This window comes from Oncorhynchus keta, chromosome 4 (assembly GCF_023373465.1).
Source record: "Oncorhynchus keta strain PuntledgeMale-10-30-2019 chromosome 4, Oket_V2, whole genome shotgun sequence".
NCBI lineage: Eukaryota > Metazoa > Chordata > Actinopteri > Salmoniformes > Salmonidae > Oncorhynchus > Oncorhynchus keta.
Window position 1 is genome coordinate 78,314,357 of NC_068424.1, and position 21,859 is coordinate 78,336,215.

At 39.7% G+C, this 21,859-nt stretch overlaps 1 protein-coding gene across 1 annotated transcript; it reads left to right on the forward strand.

The window, feature by feature from the left end:
- Nucleotides 1-1,774: 1,774 nt before the first annotated feature.
- LOC118378278 (homeobox protein EMX1-like) lies at nt 1,775-21,453 on the forward strand. Its single transcript, XM_035765248.2, has 3 exons — nt 1,775-2,557; nt 18,821-19,005; nt 20,157-21,453. Exons 1-3 carry the CDS (start codon nt 2,215-2,217, stop codon nt 20,325-20,327), a joined length of 699 nt encoding a protein of 232 aa, XP_035621141.1. The 5' UTR covers nt 1,775-2,214; the 3' UTR covers nt 20,328-21,453.
- Nucleotides 21,454-21,859: the final 406 nt, after the last annotated feature.

Genomic DNA, 21,859 nt, shown 5'->3' on the forward strand with positions numbered 1-21,859 from the left:
TCTGTAATGACCTGATGTTGTCCATGAATGTTCCATTCATCAGAGTTCTATAAACTGCTCATGTTTTTCATGTCCTTTATACTGTAGCTTACTATGTATAATAAAGTAAATGACAGGCATTTCCTATAACACATCCTATTTCTGTTCCCTTCTGAATAGAGTAACCTCATTCCTTGTAAAAGGGACTTAACTCCAGTTAGCTGATTCAAGGCAGACCATGCAGGAGGACAATAATCACATTTTAACTCAGCTTCACACCCCTGCGTGCCTACAAAAACTCCAGCTGCTTAATACCTCCTTTCAGACCAGCAAATTCTGTCATTAAATTGCCAGAGGCAAAATTAATAGTTGTTAATGGCCACCTGAATCAAAGGCTCCGGGGCTAGATCTGCCAGTAAAACCTATTAATTCTATACAGGGGGACTGGGCGGTATAGGATTGGTATAGGGAACAAGAGGGGTGGAGAGTAAACTCATTTGGGTCTCACTGGGCTCTTTGGCCCTTGGTGGTTCACATCAGCTTCCACAGAGCAGATCATGAAAGATGGAAGCAGGGGGCTTTTGTGGTTCGTCCTGATTATTTCTCCCCTGAAAGGACTGACATCTGTCCTGGGTTCCTGGGACTGGCTGTTCCTCTGATCTACTGGTACCCCCTCCTCTCCCTCAACAACATCTAAGATGGTAACTACCAAAAGAGGGAGGGAAGGTACCCTGGACATAACGTAAAGAGGACTTATTTCCCAGACCTTTGACCTTAGTAAAACAATACCTCTTCAACTGACCTATTCTCAAAAGGAGTTTAATTTAGCAGACCTATAGGCCTATTCTGTAAAGAACTTTCATTTAGCAGACCTGTAGGCCTATTCTGTAAAGGAGTATCAAATATCAGATCTATAGGCCTATTCTGTAAAGGACTTAAATGATTTTCAGTCATCAGTGGTTTTCGATGCCTTGACTAAAAAAAAATCATAGTAAACCTCAGAGATATTTTGTAGTTAATCCCTAGAATTATCAGGGACTTGTCTGATGACTGATCTGATATTTGATCTTTGACCTAGAATTAAATTGATCAATAAACCTACAGGTGCCACTGTCAGATATGGGCTATAAGATAGGGAAAAGATATGGGCTATAAGATAGGAAATAGATATGGGCTATACGATAGGGAATAGATATGGGCTATACGATAGGAAATAGATATGGGCTATACGATAGGGAATAGATATGGGCTATACGATAGGGAATAGATATGGGCTATAAGATAGGGAAAAGATATGGGCTATAAGATAGGAAATAGATATGGGCTATAAAATAGGGAAAAGATATGGGCTATAAGATAGGAAATAGATATGGGCTATAAGATAGGAAATAGATATGGGCTATAAAATAGGAAATAGCAGAATAACTTATTTGTGTGAGAATCTTTTTTATGGTGTTCTATTACAAGGCTAATTTCCTAGATTTTAGGGACCATTTGGGGGACGGGACATAGGGAATAATAAACTTGTTATGAGTCAATTACAATTAGTCAATCATTAACAAGAACATCGCATATTACGGTGCTTCTGATTTAATATGATATCACTTTGCAACATTTAAATAAACGTATATGGATAGGCTATTATTAGTCACAAATCAATTCAATAGAGCATAAGTCACTCATTCAGACTAACAAAATGGCTGTCATCCGCTAGGCTACACGGTCTTATCTGCGCATGCCCACCACACCTCTGTCACCGACAGTAGAGACCAGGTATTGAGTCTGACGAGTGACAGGCTCTTTCTCAAAGGCTTAAATTAGCCTACTGATTCTGGCTCCTAATACAGCGCAGTCCAACAATGGTTTCCAGGAGTGATGAGACCGAGACAAGAGCCAGGCTGTCATAAACCTAAAGTAATCACAGACTAATAGATCTGACGTTGCAGTGGTAACTAGAACCGAAACTTGATTTTTGGCATATTGTTACAGCAGAGAAAACCGGACGATATCCTGAGACAAGTGACGGAGACAACTGAACCGGCTCTACAGGCAACCTGCTTCCAGACGTCCACTGATATTGGCAACGAGGTTTGCACGCGCAAGGAACTGCGAGTTATGGATTTCCCGGGAACTGTCCTACTGCTTCTGTTGTGAGGTTTTCTTCTACATCACCTGTTTTATAACAGTGTTATTGAATATATTATTCGAAATATATAAACTACAACCTATTTGATCATGTACCAACATAGTAAGAAATGTTTTACCATCGAATCCCTGGTTGGGAAAGACGTGAACTCTTCGACTACCGGCGACGAACCGATCAGACCTACAGCGCTGAGGTTCACGGAATCAATTCACCCGGCGCCCTTTGGAAGTTGTTTCCAGAACTCCGGCAGGACTTTATACAGCAGTCCAGACATGATGTTCCCTGACCCGGGCACACACACAGGGAACTCCGGTCTGCCCCTGCATCCCCTCCAGCTTCCATCTCAGCCTTTCTTCAACCCGCATCAGAGAGACACGTTGAATTTCTACCCGTGGGTTCTTCGAAACAGATATCTCGGACACAGGTTCCAAGGTAAGCGAACAAGTACTTTAATTTAACGAATATTGCAAAATTATTTTAAATAATATCATATGTTTGTGCATATCCTTGTTATTGCACACGTATGGGGACATATTACGCACGAGCTAAATTACAATGACTGTAAACATTAGAATTGAGAACTCACTCTATAGTTCGGTGATGGAAGAAATGTCCTTTTGATCCCTGAACATGCAACATGTTGGTAGGGATGGTAATTTATTCAGGAAACAAAAAATGTCTAAAAACGTCGTAAACAAAGCAACAAAAACAGGATCAATGCAAATGACTGAAACTACTGTTTGCAGAGGACAACGTTTCAACATCCAACTATAGTTATTTTACTCCTTAAGTTATAGGTCTATTCATTATTGCTACATTTTCTGAGATTGGATGCATTAAAATAAGCATAAAACAACGCACCCAGGCATTGAACCCGCCGGTAGCTTAAAAAGCCTGTAAAAAACATAAATGCATACTTTTCGTCCATTTCCAGTAGTGATTAAAAAAAAACATTAATATATGTTTTAATTCAATGAAAGTAGACTATATTGTTTATTTTTATTCATTTATTCATTTACACATCGAAGCCATTGCACTTTCTTATTATATATGTTCCGATAAAGTTGTTAGGAGATCAATAGTCTAATATGTTTAATCATAATAATAATAATAGGGTAAATTCAATTAAATGTGTAAGTTGTATGCAATTATTGAAATAAAATAGGCCTATAATCAAGAATGATTTCACTTTTGCCTAACCATTCGTTTTAGGTTTTGCATCATTCAAAAAGTTCATTATAAGTAGTGGTGCAAAAAGTACCCAATTACCATACTTGAGTAAAAGTAAAGATATCTTAACAGAAAATTACTAACGTAAAAGTAAAATACGACTTGAATGAAAGTCTAAAAGGATTTGTTTTTTAAATATACTTAAGTGGCAAAAGCACAAATATAAATTATTTCACATTCCTTATATTAAGCTAACTGGACGGCACGATTTTCTTGATTTTTAAATTTACGTATAGCCAGGGGCACACTTCAACACTCAGACATAGTTTACAAACGAAGCATTTGTGTTTAGTGAGTCTGCCAGATCAGTGGCAGTAGGGATAACCAGGGATGTTCTCTTGAGAAGTGCGTGAATTTGACCATTTTCCTGTCCTGCTAAGCATTCGAAATGTAACGAGTACTTTTAGGTGCCATAAAATGTATGGAGTAAAAAGTACATTATTTTCTTTAGAAATGTAGTGGAGTAAAAGTAAAAATATATATAAATAGTAAAGTGAAGTACAAATACCCCAAAAAACTACTTAGTAGTACTTTAAAGTATTTTTACACCACTGATTATAAGGATTTTTGTTTCTCAAATATTTAGATATAATTACCGTAACTAATATTTAATTAGACAATTTAATGTTCAAAGTTATTTGGATTAAAAGTAACAAAAATACAGGAATATTAATTTCTAATCATATTATGGTATTATACAAATAATAACAGAAATAATAAACAATAAAGAAATAATAACAATATTATTTAATTGAAATTTGCTTTGTGTTCAAATTTTGCTTTAAGGGCTGCATACTTCTGATAAGACAATGGACAGATACAAAAGTCTTTAGGAACCAAATCAATCCATGAGATAAATTGAATATTGGAAAATCTCAGGATTCAGTGACCAAAACTTTAAATCTTCTTACTCAAGCTATGTGCAGTGCATTCATGCAATACATGGTGAACATCCTTAATAACTGATGCTGGGTGGTCCTCAAAAAACAAAGCAATTTGTTAAACCAGACAGATCAATAACTTTCAACGCTCATCTCGTTAACTCAGTGGACAGCAGTAGTTAGCCACATCAGGTGTGCTCTCAGGTATGTTACACTCTGACCAATCAGCCCAGGGCTGTATTCACTGTGTCTCAGGGTATTAGTGCTGATCTAGGATCAGCCTTTTAGATCATTAATGAATGAGATTATGAGGACAAAGGGGGGAATCTGATCCTAGATCAGCACTCCTCTTCTTTATGGTCCTGTCCAGGCAACCTTCAGGGTGTACCTCAGTCAGGTAATCAGTGGGAGTCAGAGGTTGTTGTCACTGTTGCTCAGATCAGGATCTCAGATAAAGTGGCTTTGTTTACAGACACAGCCGATCCACTCACTGATGGTGTCCAATAACCATGAAAACTAGTGTTTAGACAAGGCTAACTACAGACAGGAGGAGTGAGAGGAGAGGATTAGCCATCATGACTGTCACTTACTGTTAGGGATGGATGGGAGATTTATTTTCTGTCATACTCCCCACACTTCCTGAGAGAGAGAGAGCGAGAGAGAGAGAGAGAGAGAGAGAGAGAGAGAGAAGAGAGAGAGAGAGAGAGAGAGAGAGAGAGAGAGAGAGAGAGAGAGAGAGAGAGAGAGAAGTACAATATAAACAGGTTCGTCGGTCTTACACATGTGAGCAGCTCTTTATATTGGGGTGCATTTCAGTGTGTAATCTCTGGGGTACATTTGAGTGTGTATGAGATTGTTATGGGATTGTTATCATCAGGAAGGAGGGCAGACAGTTCATTCACCCATCTCATCTCCCAATGGTCCTGATGGTCTGGAGGTTTGCTTTGACACATTTCAATTCATTAGGAGGTGTTGAATGTCAGGAGATACGTGTCCGAGGTTAACTGATAGGATAACAGGACATTGTAAACATTATTTTCCAAACATATTGGATAGTTCATAGAATACTCCTCTTTTGTTTTTGTTTCAGTCTTTGGTTTATAATCAGACAGAAAAACAATCAATCAATCAATCAATCAATCAATCAATCACTGAAATAAAGACGGACTGTATGAGGAGGATAAAACATTATGATTACTTGCATATAAAATCCTAATTGATTAAAAATGTTGTATGTAAAGAATAATTTATGCAGGAATTGATAGTTTCCTTTTCACATTCATTAAGTAGCTCTCTACACGTATACTTTATAGTCCATTTAGTGCTAAACGGAAATAGACCATCCTAGTCCTTAATAACAGCCATCCGGCTCCCTCTGTATTCATCCATCCAGGGTTAGAATGAGAGATTGGCCCCCACCACTACGCAGTGTGTAACTGACTGCTGACAAGACCATTCTTGTTGGTGCCAAGGGACTGGTGTTATTGGTGATGAACACAGCTCTCTGGCTGGCGCTGCCATCTGCTCCCTGGTAGTCATGTTGGAGGCATGTTCCCCCATGTTCTGACTACAGGCCAGAGTGTTGAAGGCTCATCGCCTGGAGGGTATTCCCTCTGTGGGTTAGTATTCACAAAGAGTCTCGGAGTCAGAGTGTTGATTTAGGATCAGGTCCCAGAGTCCATATAATTATATTTATTATGCTCTATAAGGCTATATTGATCCTAGATCAGCACTCTTACTGAGTGGAGGTCTGAGCAAAACCAGCATTTTAAAAATTTTATTTTACTAGGCAAGTCAGTTAAGAACAAATTCTTATTTTCAATGACGGCCTAGGAACAGTGGGTTAACTGCCGGGGGAGAATGACAGATTTGTACCTTGTCAGCTCGGGGGTTTGAACTTGCAACCTTCCAGTTACTAGTCCAACGCTCTAACCACTAGGCTACCCTGCCGCCCCAAGCGTTCAGGCCTAGTGTTCAGCCTGGTGAGTTCCTCCCCAGTCTCAGTCTTCTCCAGGGGGATGTGAGTGGAGGTGACGCCACTAACGCCGTACAACAGATGATGCCAGTCTGACTGTCTATCTGAGTGGCTAAACCACCAGCCAGAACTAGCATGGGGTTCACCAGTGTGTGATAGGAGGGAAAATTCTCAAGGAAAATCATATTGTTCATTTCCTTATCAATGCATTACTATATTAGATGAAAACTACAAAAGTTACTGCTGTTAAAAATTAAGACTTTAACACGAGATATATTACATGACATTCTCCTACATTTATTTAATTTGGCCTAATGCTGAGATTTACAAAATAAATGTACCACAAAATGGAAATAATATTTAGTTATTTTATTTTAGGACATGGACCCTAAAACCAGGATATCCTGTGACTTCTGTGACAGTATGGCTGGTTGGTGTTCAGTGCCCCTTGAGAAGCATTTAAGACCAAAGTGTTCATCACCTGCAGCTGCAGTGGATCTCTTTTTACATTCTTCTGTTCTACCAGAGTCGCGCTCCTCACATTCTCTCTCTTCGGAGGTGTCTCTATTGTTATCTTCTCTGATGTTCAAAGCATTTTCAGCACGCCAGCTGAAGATGGTTGTTAACGACAGTCCTGTGGCAGAAAATATGCATTCTTTAGTTAGCTAACCCAGCTGAAGTGCTGGAGAGCATACCGTATTTAGTGCCGGACCCCAATATACTGTTATCCATGGCATTGTTAGTGCTATAGCCTATTTATTGTAGCAGTAAGGGGTGCTACAGTGCCTTCAGAAGTATTCACACACCTTGAGTTTTTCCACATTTTGTTGTGTTACACCTTGAATTTAAAATGTATTACATTAAGATTGTGTGACACTTGCCTACATACAATAGCCCAAAATGCCAAAGTGGAATTATGTTTTTAGATTTTTTTTTACAAATGAATTAAAAAGTAGTGACGAACAAACACGTGCACCACACAGGCATACAGGGGCAATATTGCTGGACATGAATTGTGTTTGGTTTTGCCTTTTTAAACCAGTAGTAGCTAACCAGGGGTGGAATAATGATATAATAATAATATAAGAGTATAGATTCGAACTTGCTGTGTCTGATGTTTGTTAATGACAGTATGCGGTGGAACACATGAAAATCACATTACCTTCACAATTGTTTGGCAAACTACTCAGCGGTAGCTACTGGTAGCTGGCGATCGACCTGTTGGAGACCCCTGAGACACAGACTGTCCAGGTGAATCCAGGTGAAAGCAATGGTCCCATATTCATGTCACTTGTTAAATCCACTTCAATCAGTGTAGATGAAGGGCAGGAGACAGGTTAAAGAAGGATTTTTAAGCCTTGAGTCAATTGAGTAATTGTGCCATTCAGAGGGTGAATGGGCAAGACAAAATATTTAACTACCGTTGAACGGGGTATGGTAGGAGGAGCTAGGCGCACCGGTTTGTGTGAAGAACTGCAACGCTGCTAAGTTTTTCGCGCTCAACAGTTTCCTGTATGTATCAAGAATGGTTCACCACCCAAAGGACATCCAGCCAATTTGACACAACTGTGGGAAGCATTGGAGTCAACATGGGCCAGCATCCCTGTGGAACGCTTTCGACACGTTGTAGAGTCCATGCCCAGAGGAATTGAGTCTGTTCTGATGGGAAAATGGGGGAGGGGTACAACGCAATAGGACGGTGTTCTTAATGCTTTATACACTCGGTGTATATTCATCTGTGCATGTTGAAAAACATTGTTGTAGCATTGTTTTGAATAGAAGCTGAGGAAACCTGCTATTAGCTATTATTACCTGGTGCTAATAAGAAAGATTATTTCTTTATTTGATACATTAGGATCCCCATTAGTCGACGCCGATGGCGACAGCTAGTCTTACTGGGGTCCGACGCATAACAAATAATACATTACAGACAAAAGACTTTACAATTGACACACACTTGGGGCGGCAGGTAGCATAGTGGTTAGAGCGTTGGGCCAGTTGCTGAATCTAATCCCTGAGCTGACAAGGTAAAAATCTGGCCTTCTGCCCATGAACAAGGCGGTTTACACACTGTTCCCCGGTAGGCCTTCATTGTAAATAATAATTAGTTCTTAACTGACTTGCCTAGTTAAATAAATGTAAAACATGAATGTGTGTGTGCATCTATCAGTTACACAAACATGTCAGTTCATACACACAACAAGTAGATCACAAGGGGGAGAGGTGGTGTTGCTGTTCACTTCCGCTTCATAAGATGGAAAGAAGTTCCATGCACTCATGGCTCTGTTTAATACTGTACCTTTTCTTGAATTTGTCCTGGACCTGGGGACTGTGAAAAGACGCCCTGGTGGCATGTCTGGTGGGGTAACTGTGTGTGTCAGTGCTGTGTGTAAGTTGACTATGCAAACCATTTGGAATTTCCAACCCGTTAATGTTTCCTATAAAAACAAGAAGTGACGTGAAGTCAGTGTTTCCTCAACTTTCAGCCAAAAGAGACTAGCTTGCACAGTATTAATATAAGCCCTCTACAACGAAGAGCAAGACGTGCCGCTCTGTTCTGGGCCAGCTGCATCTTAACTAGGTCTTTCTTTGCAGCTCATATGACTGGACAATAATCAAGACAAGATTAAACTAGAGCCTGCAGGACTTGCTTTGTGGAGTGTGGTGTCAAAAAAGCAGAGCATCTCTTTATTACGGACAGACCTCTCCCCATCTTTACAACTATTGAATCTTTTGACCATGACAGTTTACAATCTAGTAATTTAGTTTCCTCAATTTATTCAACAGCCACACAATTCATTACCAGATTCAGCTGAGGTCTAGAATTTAGGGAATGATTTATACCAAATATAATGCTCTTGGGTTTAGAGATGTTCAGGACCAGTTTATTACTGGCCACCCATTCTAAAACTGATTGCAACTCTTTGACTTTTATTAGCTGTGGTTGTTGATGCGTATATGGTTGAATCATCAGCATACATGGACACGCATGTTTTGTTTAATGCCAGTGGCATGTCATTGGTAAAAATATAAAAGAATAGAGGGCCTAGATAGCTGCCCTGCGGTACACCACACGTTACATGTTTGACATTAGGGAAGTTTTCATTAAAGAAAACCCTCAGAGTTCTATTTGATAGCTCTGAATCCACTATATGGCAGAGGTTGAAAAGCCATAACATATGTTTTCTCAACAACAGCTTATGGTCAATAATATAAAAGGCTGCACTGCAATCTACAGCTCCCACAATCTTCTTATTATCAATTTCTTTCAACCAATCATCAGTCATTTGTGTCGGTGCAGTACAAGTTGAGTGCCCTTCCCTATAAGCATGCTGGAAGTCTGTTGTTAATGTGTGTTGACAGAGAAATTGCCTTGTATTTGATCAAACACAATTTTGTCCAACAGTTTTCTAAGCGCTCGCAACAAGTTGATAGGTTTCCTGTTAGAACCAATAAAGGCCTCTTTACCACTCTTGGGTAGCGGAATGACTAGTGCAGCTGGTAATTCCAGGCATGTCAAAGAAGATATTAAAAGTTGACCATAAGCAGATGTGATTTGTTATGCTAGGCCAGAAATACATTGTTGTTTCCAAAAAAACTGTGCTTTCATTGAACTCATTTAACAGTCTGTAGTAGAGAGCCAGGTCAGTTTCGAACTAGGTTTATATTAGCATGACATTATCCCTATAATATTGTAGTGTGTGCAAAGCTGTCATTAAGGCAAAGGGTGGCTACTTTGAAGAATTTCAAATATAAACTATATTTTGATCTGTTTAACACTTTTTTGGTTACTACATGATTCCATATGTGTCATTTCATAGTTTTGATGTCTTCGCTATTATTCTACAATGTAGAAAATAGTAAAAATAAAGAAAAATCCTGGAATGAGGAGGTGTGTCAAAACTTTTGACTGGTACTGTTTACAAATGATCATAATGTCACAATATAGAGAGGAGAAAAGTCACTGAACGGGCCATCTACAGTGGTAATATACTCCTCTATTTCTGAATCAACCTGCCATCTACAGTGGTAATATACTCCTCTATTTCTGAATCAACCTGCCATCTACAGTGGTAATATACTCCTCTATTTCTGAATCAACCTGCCATCCAGTGTGGTAAGATACTCCTCTAGTTCTGAATGAACCTGCCATCCACAGTGGTAAGATACTCCTCTAGTTCTGAATGAACCTGCCATCCAGTGTGGTAGGATACCCCATAGCTTCTGAATGAAGTGGGAATCAGTATTGAAACTAGATGATCTACACTGAACACAATTATAAATGCAACATGCAACAATTTCAAAGATTTGACTGAGTTACAGTTCATATAAGGAAATCTGTCAATTTAATTTAATTCATTAGGACCTAATCTATGGATTTCACATGACTGGGAATACATACACTACCGGTCAAAAGTTTTAGAACACCTACTCATTCAAGGGTTTTCCTTTATTTGTACTATTTTCTACATTGTAGAATAATAGTGAAGACATCACAACTATGAAATAACACATATGGAATCATGTAGTAACCAAAAAGTGTTAAACAAATCTAAATATATTTTAGATTTGAGATTCTTCAAAGTAGCCACCTTTTCCCTTGATGACAGCTTTGCACACTCTTGGCATTCTCTCAACCGGCTTCACCTGGAATGCTTTTCCAACAGTCTTGAAGGAGTTCCCACATATACTGAGCACTTATTGGCTGCTTTTCCTTCACTCTGCGGTCCGACTCATCCCAAACCATCTCAATTTGGTTGAGGTTGCGGGATTGTGGAGACCAGAACATCTGATGCATCACTCCATCACTCTCCTTTTTGGTAAAATAGCCATTACACAGCCTGGATGATTGTTGATTGTCCTGTTGAAAAACAAACTATAGTCCCACTAAACCCAAACCAGATGGGATTGTGTTTCACTGCAGAATGCTGTGGTAGCCATGGTAGTTAAGTGTGCCTTAAATTCTAAATACATCACAGACAGTTTCACCAGCAAAGCACCCCACACCATAACACCTCCTCCTCCATGCTTCATGATGGGAACCACACATGCGGAGATCATCCGTTCACCCGTCTCACAAAGACACAGAGGCGGGATCCAAAAATCTCCAACAGACCAAAGGCCAAATTTCCACCGGTCTGACGTCCGTTGTTCGTGTTTCTTGGCCTAAGAAAGTCTCTTCTTCTTATTGGTGTCCTTTAGTAGGGGTTTCTTTGAAGCAATTCGACCATGAAGTCCTGATTCACACAGTCTCCTCTGAACAGTTGATGTTGAGATGTGTTACTTGAACTCTGTGAAGCATTTATTTGGGCTGCAAATTCTGAGGATGGTAACTCTAATGAACTTATCCTCTGCAGCAGAGGTAACTCTGAGTCTTCCATTCCTGTGAGGGTCCTCATGAGAGCGAGTGTCATCATAGCGCTTGATAGTCTTTGTGACTGCACTTTCAAAGTTCTTGAAATATTATGTATTGTCTGACCTTCATGCCCTAAGGTAATGATGAACTGTCATTCTCTTAGCTTATTTGAGCTGTTCTTGCCATAATATGGACTTGGTCTCTTACCAAATAGAGATATCTTCTGTATACCACCCCTACCTTGTCACAACGCAACTGATTGGCTCAAATGCATTAAGAAGGAAAGAAATTCCACAACTTTTAAGAAGGCACACCTGTTTATTGAAATGCATTCTAGGTGACTACCTCATGAAGCTGGTTGAGAGAATGCTGAGAGTGTGCAAAGCTGTCATCATGGTAAAGGGGGGCTATTTGAAGAATCTCAAATATAAAATATATTTTTATTTGTTTAACACCTTTTTGTTTGCTACATGATTCCATATGTGTTATTTCATAGTTTTGATGTCTTCACTATTATTCCTCAATGTAGAAAATAGTTAAAAATAAAAAATTAAAACCCTTGAATGAGTAGCTGTTCTAAAACTTTTAGTGTTGTGAAACGGTAGAGTATATGCATCTGTTGGTCACAGATACCTTAAAAAAAGGTAAGGGATCAGAAAATCAGTCAGTGTCTGATGTGACCACCATATGATGCATGCAGCACGACACATCTCCTTCGCATACAGTTGATCAGGCTGTTCATTGTGCCACTTCAATGTTCTCTCACTTCAATGGCTCTGCTAAGTTGCTGGATATTTGTGGGAACTGGAACATGCTGTTGTACATGTCGATCCAGAGCATCCCAAACATGTTCAATGGGTGACATGTCTGGTGAGTATGCAGGCCATGGAAGAACTGGGACATTTTCAGCTTCCAGGAATTGTGTACTGATCATTGAGACATGGGGCCGTGCATTATCAAGCTGAAACATGAGGTGATGGTGGCGGATGAATGGCCTCAGGATCTCATCAAGGTATCTCTATGGATTTAAATTGCCATCAATAAAATGCAATTGTGTGCATTGTCCGTAGCTTATGCCTGCCCATACCATTACCCCACCGCCACCATGGGGCACTTTGTTAACAACGTTGACATCAGCAAACCACTTGCCCACACAACGCCACACACACTGTCTGCCATCTGCCCGGTCCAGTTGAAACCGGGATTCGTCCGTGAAGAGCTTCTCCAGCGTGCCAGCGGCCATCGAAGGTGAGCATTTGCCCACTTACATCGGTTACGACGCCAAACTCCAGTCAGGTCAAGACCCCGGTGAGGACGACGAGCATGAAGATGGTTTCTGAAAGTTTGTGCAGAAATTCTTTGGTTGTGCAAACAAAACAGTTTCATCAGCCCTCCGGGTGGCTGGTCTCAGATGATCCCGCAGGGGAAGAAGCCGGATGTTGAGGTCCTGGGCTGGCTTGGTTACATGTGGTCTGCGGTTGTGAGGGCAGTTGGACATACTGCCAAATTTTCTAAAACGACATTGGTGGCAGCTTTTGGTAGAGAAATTAACATTCAGTTTTCTGGTTACAGCTCTGATGGGCATTCCTGCAGTCAGCATTCCAATTCTCCCTCAAAACTCGAGACATCTGTGGCATTGTTTTGTATGAGAAAATTGCACATTTTAAAGTGACCTTTTATTGTCCCCAGCACTGTGTAATGATCATTCTGTTTAATCAGCTTCTTGATATGACACACCTGTCAGGTGGATGGATTATCTTGGTAAAGGGGAAATACTCACTAACAGGGATGTAAACAAACTTGTGCACAATTTTTCTTTTGTGCATTTGGAACGTATCTGAGATCTTTAATTTCAGCCCATGAAACATGGGAACACTTTACATGTTGCGTTTATATTTTTGTTTAGTATACTTGGGGCTCCCAAGTGGCGCAGCAGTCTAAGGCACTGTATGTCAGTGCTAGAGGCATCACTACAGACACCCTGGTTCAAATCCAGGCTGTATCACAACCGGCCGTGATTGGGAGTCCCATAGGGTCTCACAATTGGCCTGGTTTGGCCGGTGTAGGCTGTCATTGTAAATAAGAATTTGTTCTTAACTGACTTCCCTGGTTAAATAAAAAAAAATACTTCTAGAGGTTTTTATTGAGTCTAGCCTAAGAAAAGTATTCACAAAGATTTATGGAATAACTCACTTTAAATTACAGTACTATTAAAATGTGATTCATGTCTTTGTTATGTTGGCACACCTATGCAATGTCCTATTTAAAGTTTCTTGTTTTGAAACACTTTGATCTGAATAGCAAACATACATTTCTCTCACAATAAACATATGCTTCTAAAAAATTAGGCACTTGAGCAAATTTCAGGTTTGCCAAGTGCAAACTTGAACTGTGTGAAAATTCTGTGCAACTTCCAGCACACGTTTGCTGAGGCTGTACCCACTTTAAGTTACTGTTTCAAAAAGTATTCTACTGTGGCTATTTGATCATAATGTAGGCTTAACAGAGTAGCCTACCATCAACAACAATTGAGAAATTGTATGTTGTTCAATATAGGACTACATTCCGTGAGTAAAAATAAATGAATAGACATTACCTTGTTTATCCACTTGTCCTTCAGACAAGGAGGTGACTGAACATGTTGTGGTGTTCGATGCAGGAAAACACTTTACAAAATTAAAGATCTTTTTTATTCCCATACCATAATTACAGAGAGTCAGACAAATGATTCTACCCTCTGCCTATTGGCTATTTAGATCATAATTACAGAGAATCAGACAAATGATTCTACCCTCTGCCTATTGGCTACTTAGATCATAATTACAGAGAATCAGACAAATGATTCTACCCTCTGCCTATTGGCTACTTAGATCATAATTACATAGAATCAGACAAATGATTCTACCCTCTGCCTATTGGCTACTTAGATCATAATTACAGAGAATCAGACAAATGATTCTACCCTCTGCCTATTGGCTACTTAGATCATAATTACATAGAATCAGACAAATGATTCTACCCTCTGCCTATTGGCTACTTAGATCATAATTACAGAGAATCAGACATATTATTATACCCTCTGCCTATTGGCTACTTAGATCATAATTACAGAGAATCAGACATATTATTATACCCTCTGCCTATTGGCTACTTAGATCATAATTACAGAGAATCAGACATATTATTATACCCTCTGCCTATTGGCTACTTAGATCATAATTACAGAGAATCAGACATATTATTATACCCTCTGCCTATTGGCTACTTAGCTTATTCAAGCATGTCTCAAAATACAACATGGCCCCTTAATTAATGACAAAACAAAAGCTTTTACCTGACTCGCTTTTCAAAGATGTACAGCTTTTCTTCTGTTGTAGGAAGAAATCACTCCCCCATTGCTGACTACAAATAATATATAACTGGGCTTATAACTCACTAAATAGCAAGGATATGAACAAATGTGCACATTTGGCTACATGCAGCTCTCGCTTTGATCTCAAAAGAAGCGCATCTACTCATGACCGCTCATCCTGTTAACACAGTCCAGTTCAAAGTGAATGACACAGATCCATATATGGCAATGGTCTATTTACATATAGGCTTACTGCAGCTCTGATTGGTTATGCCGCACTGGTCTGGTCTGTGTAGAGTACGGGGCCTGACTCGTGCCTGATAGTGTTTAACTAAGTTGGAAAACTAGGAAGTTGAGTGAAGTTCAATCTAGTGCGTTGCTCTGTGCGGTAGTCCCAGGGGTGCGCACGAGCGCAGCTGAAGGCCTCAGTTTAGCTGAACTCGGCTAGCCGAACTGAACGAGTGTGCTCACAAACTCCCTTAAAAGACCGTCGCTTGAAAAATGAGAAAATAAGCAGAAATGGTAAAAGACCTTTGCTTGAAAAATGAGAATAAAATCAGCAATGGTACTGTTTGTCCCTTTTGAGACGCCATAGCCAGTATACACTTCCTCATTATAGTCAGATTTAATCTAAGATAACTCAAGAAATGTGTAATTAATTTTGACGTTTAGTCGCGCAATTTTACATCTAACTAAGATGTTGACCAATCACCGACGAAGAGGCGTAGACTTCGGCTCCAAACTTCGGCTTGCTTCCAGGTAAAAAAATGCGTGTTCCCGAACAACCCGAAAAAACCCTCACCGAAGTCCAAAACAAACAAAATGTTGTCATATTATGTGCACGAACTCTACCGACCTGTTCCAGCTGGGAAGAATGCAGACACCTTTATTATTAGAGGGAACATTGGTCATGACCTTGATATATCAGAGGTTTTTTCTCTTCTTTCAAATGTTCTTCTCTCTCTCTCTCTCTCTCTGTGTGTGTGTGTGTGTGTGTGTGTGTGTGTGTGTGTGTGTGTGTGTGTGTGTGTGTGTGTGTGTGTGTGTGTGTGTGTGTGTGTGTGTGTGTGTGTGTGTGTGTGTGTGTGTGTGTGTGTGTGTGTGTGAGGAACCAATAGGCTCGTTGTTGAAAGTCCCTGGAGATGGATGTCGTCCATGTTGGCTGAACCAACATGTCAATCATTCAACTCTACTATTTCCTAACTGATGAAATTCAGCACTACTATTTCCTAACTGTGATGACATTCAAACCTTATGTGTAATGCATACAGTATATCATCTCCTTAACGATAAATCTGTCTACATACTAGAACAAGCATGTGGAATGAGGTGTGGTAGCATTGTGAAATGGAGGGATAATGTCACAACCAAACATTAGTAGTGTTTACCTGTACATTAATCAATTACTCACGTTATGGGAAAGTGTCATGAATGATGAGTCAAGTGAAGATGCCCACATTGATATGGCTGATACTGTCCTAGAGAGCAGCATGCAATGTGTTTCAACACTGATGTCCTGCTAAGCAGCATGCAATACTGATGTCCTGCTAAGCAGCATGCAATACTGATGTCCTGCTAAGCAGCATGCAATACTGATGTCCTGCTTAGCAGCATGCAATACTGATGTCCTGCTTAGCAGCATGCAATACAAATCAACACTGATGTCCTGCTTAGCAACATGCAATACTGATGTCCTGCTTAGCAGCATGCAATACTGATGTCCTGCTTAGCAGCATGCAATACAAATCAACACTGATGTCCTGCTTAGCAACATGCAACACTGATGTCCTGCTTAGCAGCATGCAATACTGATGTCCTGCTTAGCAGCATGCAATACATATCAATACTGATGTCCTGCTTAGCAGCATGCAATACTGATGTCCTGCTAAGCAGCATGCAATACTGATGTCCTGCTTAGCAGCATGCAATACTGATGTCCTGCTTAGCAGCATGCAATACAAATCAACACTGATGTCCTGCTTAGCAACATGCAACACTGATGTCCTGCTTAGCAGCATGCAATACTGATGTCCTGCTTAGCAGCATGCAATACTGATGTCCTGCTTAGCAGCATGCAATACATATCAACACTGATGTCCTGCTTAGCAGCATGCAATACATATCAAAACTGATGTCCTGCTAAGCAGCATGCAATACATATCAACACTGATGTCCTGCTTAGCAACATGCAATACATATCAACACTGATGTCCTGCTTAGCAACATGCAATACATATCAACACTGATGTCCTGTTTAGCAACATGCAATACATATCAACACTGATGTCCTGCTTAGCAACATGCAATACATATCAACACTGATGTCCTGCTTAGCAGCATGCAATACATATCAACACTGATGTCCTGCTTAGCAACATGCAATACATATCAACACTGATGTCCTGCTTAGCAACATGCAATACATATCAACACTGATGTCCTGTTTAGCAACATGCAATACATATCAACACTGATGTCCTGCTTAGCAACATGCAATACATATCAACACTGATGTCCTGCTTAGCAGCATGCAATACTGATGTCCTGCTTAGCAGCATGCAATACATATCAACACTGATGTCCTGCTTAGCAACATGCAATACATATCAACACTGATGTCCTGCTTAGCAACATGCAATACATATCAACACTGATGTCCTGCTTAGCAGCATGCAATACAAATCAACACTGATGTCCTGCTTAGCAACATGCAACACTGATGTCCTGCTTAGCAGCATGCAATACTGATGTTCTGCTTAGCAGCATGCAATACATATCAACACTGATGTCATGCTTAGCAACATGCAATACTGATGTCCTGCTAAGCAGCATGCAATACTGATGTCCTGCTAAGCAGCATGCAATACAAATCAACACTGATGTCCTGCTTAGCAGCATGCAATACAAATCAACACTGATGTCCTGCTTAGCAACATGCAATACTGATGTCCTGCTTAGCAACATGCAATACTGATGTCCTGCTTAGCAGCATGCAATACATATCAACACTGATGTCCTGCTTAGCAGCATGCAATACTGATGTCCTGCTTAGCAGCATGCAATACAAATCAACACTGATGTCCTGCTTATTCAGTTCTTTGTCCTCCTTTTGAGGTGTAATTAGACAAGCTATTAATCACAAACAACACCAAAGCCTACAAACAAACCATTAGTATCAGTTTGCTGAGTTGTACAACAGTTAGTATACTATAGTTAGTATACTATAGTTAGTATACAGCAGTTAGTATACTATAGTTAGTATACATCAGTTAGTATACTATAGTTAGTATACAGCAGTTAGTATACTATAGTTAGTATACTATAGTTAGTATACAGCAGTTAGTATACTATAGTTAGTATACTATAGTTAGTATACAGCAGTTAGTATACTATAGTTAGTATACTATAGTTAGTATACAGCAGTTAGTATACTATAGTTAGTATACTATAGTTAGTATACTATAGTTAGTATACTATATTTAGTATACTATAGTTAGTATACAGCAGTTAGTATACTATAGTTAGTATACAGCAGTTAGTATACTATAGTTAGTATACATCAGTTAGTATACTATAGTTAGTATACAGCAGTTAGTATACTATAGTTAGTATACAGCAGTTAGTATACTATAGTTAGTATACTATAGTTAGTATACAGCAGTTAGTATACTATAGTTAGTATACTATAGTTAGTATACAGCTGTTAGTATACAGCTGTTAGTATACAGCTGTTAGTATACTATAGTTAATATACTATAGTTAGTATACTATAGTTAGTATACTATAGTTTCTCTCTTTACTGGTCTCTTTACACATACAACAAGAGCTGCTACGGTGTCATTCCTGTCTGTCAACCCTAAGTCTAACCCTTCAGTTTCTCTCCTTCCTCTCCTCTCTCCAGATGAGGACAGCAGCCCAGAGAACCTGCTCCTTCATGGGCCTTTTTCCCGCAAGCCGAAGCGCATCCGGACAGCCTTCTCCCCCTCACAGCTCCTCAGGCTGGAGAGGGCCTTTGAGAAGAACCACTATGTGGTGGGAGCAGAACGGAAGCAGCTCGCCAGCGGCCTCTGCCTCACGGAGACACAGGTGTGTGATGGGGGGACTCAGCGATGTTGAACACACCCTAAACCCCGAGGGCCTAAAAGCCCATTTGTGCTTGATCCGAAAATGTGTTCGGAGGCTCCGGATGGAGGGTGTGACACAATTGGGAGGCTGGCGGAGGCCAAATTGAACTCTGTACCGTATCGTTATGCTCCTTCGTATAGCTCCGTATTGACATGATTGGTTGACGGTAGGTCCAGTATGAACATAAATTCACTTCCTTGACAACCTCCTTGACAACAGCTCTGCTCAGCGAAGTGCAAGAAGTATACATGCCCTGACTTTAGAGGCCGTATCATAGTAAATGCTGTATGGCCACTGCAGGAGGCGGATTTACCGTGCAAAGCCTTGAAGGCATGGCTGCATTCCAGAGCGCTGAAACAGGAGATATGAGTAGACTCGTAGTCAGAACTCCACAACACCCCCTCAACCAACGTATAGCAAAACCAGGTTTCTTAACCACAAGTTGTTTGTCCTACGGTAGCTATCGGGATGGGCAAGGTGATGTCAATAAATTATGTAGTAAATTTCACAATGATTATTTATGACTTCATTTCCATAATCAACATCAGAAACACGCTGCTGATAAACAGCAATTTAGGCTTTTTGCAATCCTCTCATGCAATATATTATACATTGGGAATACAGTATTGCGATGTGCTGAACTTTTAATTTCAAAGGAATTAGACCAATAATTTAATCAAGCTTGTAAATGTGATATAAAAATTACAACCAGACAGAAACATGAGATATAAATATGTTGCTATTTGCAAACAGCTGTAAAGAACGAGAGTATGTGAAGCCTTAGGTAAAGGCAATGTTTGCCAGTGTTATAGAGACATTATGGAAGCAATAACAGTTTTACACCATGTGAAATATTGTGTTGTCATTGTTGCTAGGACACTTTGAAAAAAGCTTCGCTTAAAAATCATAGGGGAGACACACGCAGACACTTTTATAACTAGTAAAGGTACATTTACTGATGAAAATGTGTGTGCTTGCTTCAAGCGTCTCATGGTGTTTCATGGACGTGGAAAAACAAGTAGTAGTAGTTTTTACAAAAAGCACATTGATACTATATATTTTGCCAATGTTTCTTCCAGTACTAAACTCAACGTCTCTCCTTTCTCTCCCAGGTAAAGGTTTGGTTCCAGAACAGGAGGACGAAGCACAAGAGACAGAAGCTGGAGGAAGAGTCACCTGAGTCACAGCAGAAGAGGAAAGGAAGCCAGCACGTCAGCCGCTGGAGGGTGGCTACGCAGCAGGGCAGTGGCCCTGAGGACATCGATGTCATCTCAGAGGACTGACGTACATCGTCGTTGTCACCTTGATTAAACCATCATAAATCATTTGTCATGAATGCAGACTGACTGACTGACTGCTGGCTGACTGTGTCGGCAGTCTGTGTGCTCCTCTGAACACCTGGTTTGACCTTTCAATGAAAACGATCACTGCTTTAAGTTGGACAGGAGAAGGCCAAGTTCATCATTTTTATTGCACAGCTCTGACTGCTGTAAACGTGGTGGACATCTGCAATTTGGTCTATGTTGCTTGCCGTAGCAGCACAAATGACTGAAGAGAGACGGTTTGACTGAGAGGAATCCATTCAATACAGTTGGTTACTCTATTGTCTACCTGAACTTGAGATTGTCCTTCTCTCACACTCACATTTAACAAAACATTGTCATTGTTTTAGCGTTTTCAGTTTGTTGTGTAATTGTACAATGCTAAATATGCACAATATGTTTGAGGTCAAAAATAAGCCATTGGTATGATAGCTATAGAGGAACCACCTAGAACCTGCTGATTCTGTTTAGGATTTTGTTTGTCTTAATTATAGTCTTTACACCAGTCCCACTGAAAAGTAGGTAACCACCACTACAGACAATACATCAGATGCCACATTACCCTGAGATATGTTTTGGAGTCTCACATTGGAATAGTTTGGACAATTTAAATTGTAAGTATTTATGTACATCTAAAAATGTTATTCTATGCATATTTTGTCCTTGTTTTGTTTCCTCTGTATGTTTAAAAAGGCAGTTTTTGCCTAGTTTGTTACTCTTTAAATTCATTGCAAGTTTGTTTTTGCCCTTTGACCAATATTTGATCCATTCTACTGAGACCATGTAGAATGTACAGCGCAGGCACATTACAACTTGTCCACGAGAATGACATGGAAAAACAAATGTACCTCAATACTACATTTATTTCAGCAACCACTACAATTCCTGTGATATCATGTTATGTAGCACTTCGTAGTGGAATATATATATATATATTTTTATTTGTTTTAAATAGATGTTAGAAATAACGCACTATAAGTAGGCCTACACTTTGATTTTCTTTGAACCTAAGCCCCAAGAGTGAACGTTTTTTGTACTTTCTGTGTGTGGTCAGATGACTTTGGAAAATAAAAAAACATCAACATAACATTATTTGAACAATACTACTGATATGTTATGTGCGAGGATGTCTAAGCGTTAATTTTATGAACTATTTTCAACATCTATAATTGTCGACACGTGAAACTACAAACACGTATCGGTTAAATGACAACGACACAGAACTTGAAAAGGTACATTGATTCACGACGATTTGGTATTTGTTATTTGGTCTACACCTTTGTAGAACAGCTGTTAATATTTTTACGAACTGCGGTTGAATAGTCTAAGCTCAGCATATTTTTGTGACATGTATACATTTTTTAATTTGTTAAAATAAAAACGTACAGAAAGGCTAGCCTATATACAGAGGCATGGTTCTAGTTTATAACGCTTTATCTTGTGTTGTTAAACGTGTTATCCATAAGAAACCCAAATGGTCTGTGTTTTACTCA

Bases quoted from the DNA above. Each gene is read 5' to 3' on its own strand.
- LOC118378278 (XM_035765248.2), top strand. From the start codon at position 2,215: ATGTACCAACATAGTAAGAAATGTTTTACCATCGAATCCCTGGTTGGG. The intron at 2,558-18,820 runs GTAAGCGAACAA...TCCTCTCTCCAG, and splicing joins TCTCGGACACAGGTTCCAAG to ATGAGGACAGCAGCCCAGAG. The intron at 19,006-20,156 runs GTGTGTGATGGG...TTTCTCTCCCAG, and splicing joins TCTGCCTCACGGAGACACAG to GTAAAGGTTTGGTTCCAGAA.